General features: G+C 53.5%; 1 protein-coding gene across 1 annotated transcript in view; it reads left to right on the top strand.

The window, feature by feature from the left end:
• Window positions 1-1,910, top strand: part of LOC104463929 (merlin) — a gene marked incomplete at its 3' end in the record, with an annotated part of 18,721 nt that extends 16,811 nt beyond the window's left edge. Inside the window, exons 11-12 of the mRNA XM_010076446.1 lie at window positions 247-464; window positions 1,805-1,910. Coding sequence (XP_010074748.1) covers window positions 247-464; window positions 1,805-1,910 — 324 coding nt within the window. The remainder of the gene's footprint in view (window positions 1-246; window positions 465-1,804) is intronic.
• Between the last annotated feature and the right edge of the window lie 844 nt (window positions 1,911-2,754).

Below are 2,754 nucleotides of genomic sequence, written 5' to 3'. Positions count from 1 at the left end.
GGTGGCTGTTCTCAGACTGCGGCTGGTGGGCTGGATGGAGCTGGTTTCATCCTGCTGGCCTGCCGTGGCAGGAGCACAAAGGAGGAGGGCTTGGGACAGAGCCTGGGCACAGCCAGCGCTTGGCTGCGGGAGGCTGCAGGCTGTCAGGGAAGGGAGGGAGCAGCTCGGAGCCCTGTGCTGGGGGTTGGAAGCACATTTGGGGAGACATTTGGTGCTCTTGATGGCTTAATGTGCTTTAATTCCCAGATGAGGTCTGAAGAGACGGCAGACCTACTGGCTGAGAAGGCTCAGATCACGGAGGAGGAGGCGAAGCTCCTGGCTCAGAAAGCAGCCGAGGCCGAACAGGAGATGCAGCGGATCAAAGCCACGGCCATCCGGACGGAGGAGGAGAAGCGGCTGATGGAACAGAAGGTGCTAGAGGCAGAGATGTTGGCACTGAAAATGGCCGAGGAGTCGGAGAGGAGGTCAGAGGGTACAACCTTGCAGCTGCCTCTGCTTTGCTTTCCAGCCCCCTTCTGACTTAGCTGAAAGAGCGGCTCGTGCCTCCAGTTAGTCCTTCCAATGGTTTGCACTGAGCCCTTGGCCTCCCGAGCGTGTACAACAGCAAATGGCCCCAAGGCTCAGCTGCTGTCCCTCTCCATCTCACTGTGTGCCGCAGCTGGGCTGTCCCTGAGCTGGAAACGGTGCTGATGGAGCAGGGCTGGCCCTGATCTTCCCTGGTTGGAGCCGGAGACCCTCCTCTGAAGCCTTCTTTGGGAGAGATGCTGTGGTGAGAGCAGCAGGGACGGGGCCACCAGCTGGCGGGGGAGAAGGTCGCGTGGTCCTTGGCACTGCCTTCCACACCTCTCGCGCCCGGACAGCAGCAGCAGACACCAGCTCTACCTTTTTGGGTGATTTCTGCAAACACCTGCTGCGCTGCCCAAATTATTTGACATCATTAATAACACTTGGGGTTTTTTTTTTTTTTATCCTTCTGGATGGTAGATTGACATTCACTGTTCTCTATTTACCTCTCAGTTGTTCGATTCTCCTTACTAGTCTCTGTTTCGGGTTAGCCTGGAGGTCTCTCTAGCTCCTGGAGTCCTCACTTCTTGTTAAAACCGGTGTTTCCATCCTCTTGATACCGGAGCCCAGGTCCCACGGTGCGGTTGGTAGTGCGCAAGTAAAAGATCATTCTTGTTTCCTTACAACCGATTACTCCTTTCCGTGTGAGAGCTCACTCTGTGCCAGCCCTTCTGCTTGGGTGAACGCTGCCCTTGCCCATCTCTTCTTGCCTTGGTCTTGATCTTGTGAGTCTCCGCTCAGATTTCAGTCCGGCAGAGAAGGCTTCCTTCCCTCCTTGGGCTTTCTCCTTGAGCCTCAAGGGTAAACAGTCGTTACGGAATTATTGGGCCAGTGAGCAGGCAGAGCTGTGCGATCTTGGGTGCTTTTTCCTTTTTGAATGTAAAAATAATTGTTAGTAGAGGCTTACTTCTCAGAAAACTGTCTCCCCTGCTGTAAGTCCGAGCTTAGCTTTTGAAGTTGTTCTCCCCGTCCTGGCATCATAGCACGCTTCTCCAGCCCTTGCTCCCCGATGCTCACGCAGAGCCCGTGTCAGAGCTGCCCTTCTGTGGTTTGAATTTTTGTGCTAATTAAAACATCGCCCGTGTCAGAAGTTCTCGTGCTTCCCTTGATTTCTTAGCTGAGGTCTCATTGCAGGACAAATCTCGACCTGTCCTGCACCTACACTGTGACCCTGCTTCTCCATCTTCTCATTCCTTTCCACTCCAATCTGATATTTGCCGTTTGCTCTTTTTCTTTGCAGGGCGAAGGAGGCTGATCAGCTAAAGCAAGACCTTCAGGAGGCTCGCGAGTCTGAGCGGAGAGCGAAGCAGAAGCTTTTGGAGATCACCAGCAAGTCGTCCTACACAGTAAGACCGATCTGTACTGTCCCCAGTTGGTGACCGTGCCCTCCTCTGTAGCTCTTATCTCCGTCCCCGTGGTGGAGGGGTGCAAGCTGTCTCGTTGGTGTTGCTGTTCAGAACTTGCCCTTTTCATCCAGGCACCTTTCCAGCAGATGACCACTTTGCTCTTTTTTTTTTCCCCCCACCTACTCTGCTTCTTGCTAAGGGAGCTGCTGGTGACATTAGAGGCAGCAAATTTTAAACCAATTCAACAAACATGTCAGAGCCACGCCTTGCTGGCTTGTCTGGAGCGTACCAGCTCAGCGATAGCTTTTGAAATAGAGTTAAATACTTGGGAAGCGGAGGATGGCCTCATTCTTGTTAGGTGAGGTAAACATTGTTCAGAACCTGTAAATTCATTCTTTGGGCATAAACCGGCCACTGCGTATCTGTGTGCTGGAAAAAAACTTCCTTGAAGGGAGATTATTCCATAATTGCCCATTAAGAGGATTTCACACCTTCCTTTGAAGCATCTGGTCCTGGTTGCTGCCGGGGATGGAAACGCCAGAGGCAATGACCATTGCTCCGATCCCTCTGGCAGCTCCTCTCCCCAGCTTCTCCAATGCTGCCGCAGGGTCTGCAGAACGCATCGAGCGCTCTCCTCCCGCAGCTTGCACCTGCCTCGGCTGCCGCCCTGCGCGGTGGAACAGGGAGAGCTCGGCAGCGTCAGGAATAGACTCAGCAGACGTACGTGGGAGTTAGCGACCCGTCTAGTGCTGAAGTTTCAATTTGTACCTGCAGGCTCCTTCCTCTCTCCTCTGGAGACTTTCAAGGAGCAGAAGGCGGCTTGAGATGAAGTAATTCTTCATCC

Source organism: Pterocles gutturalis, unplaced genomic scaffold (assembly GCF_000699245.1).
Source record: "Pterocles gutturalis isolate BGI_N339 unplaced genomic scaffold, ASM69924v1 scaffold29843, whole genome shotgun sequence".
In the NCBI taxonomy this organism is placed as follows: domain Eukaryota; kingdom Metazoa; phylum Chordata; class Aves; order Pterocliformes; family Pteroclidae; genus Pterocles; species Pterocles gutturalis.
This window is presented reverse-complemented; position numbering and strand designations above follow the sequence as displayed.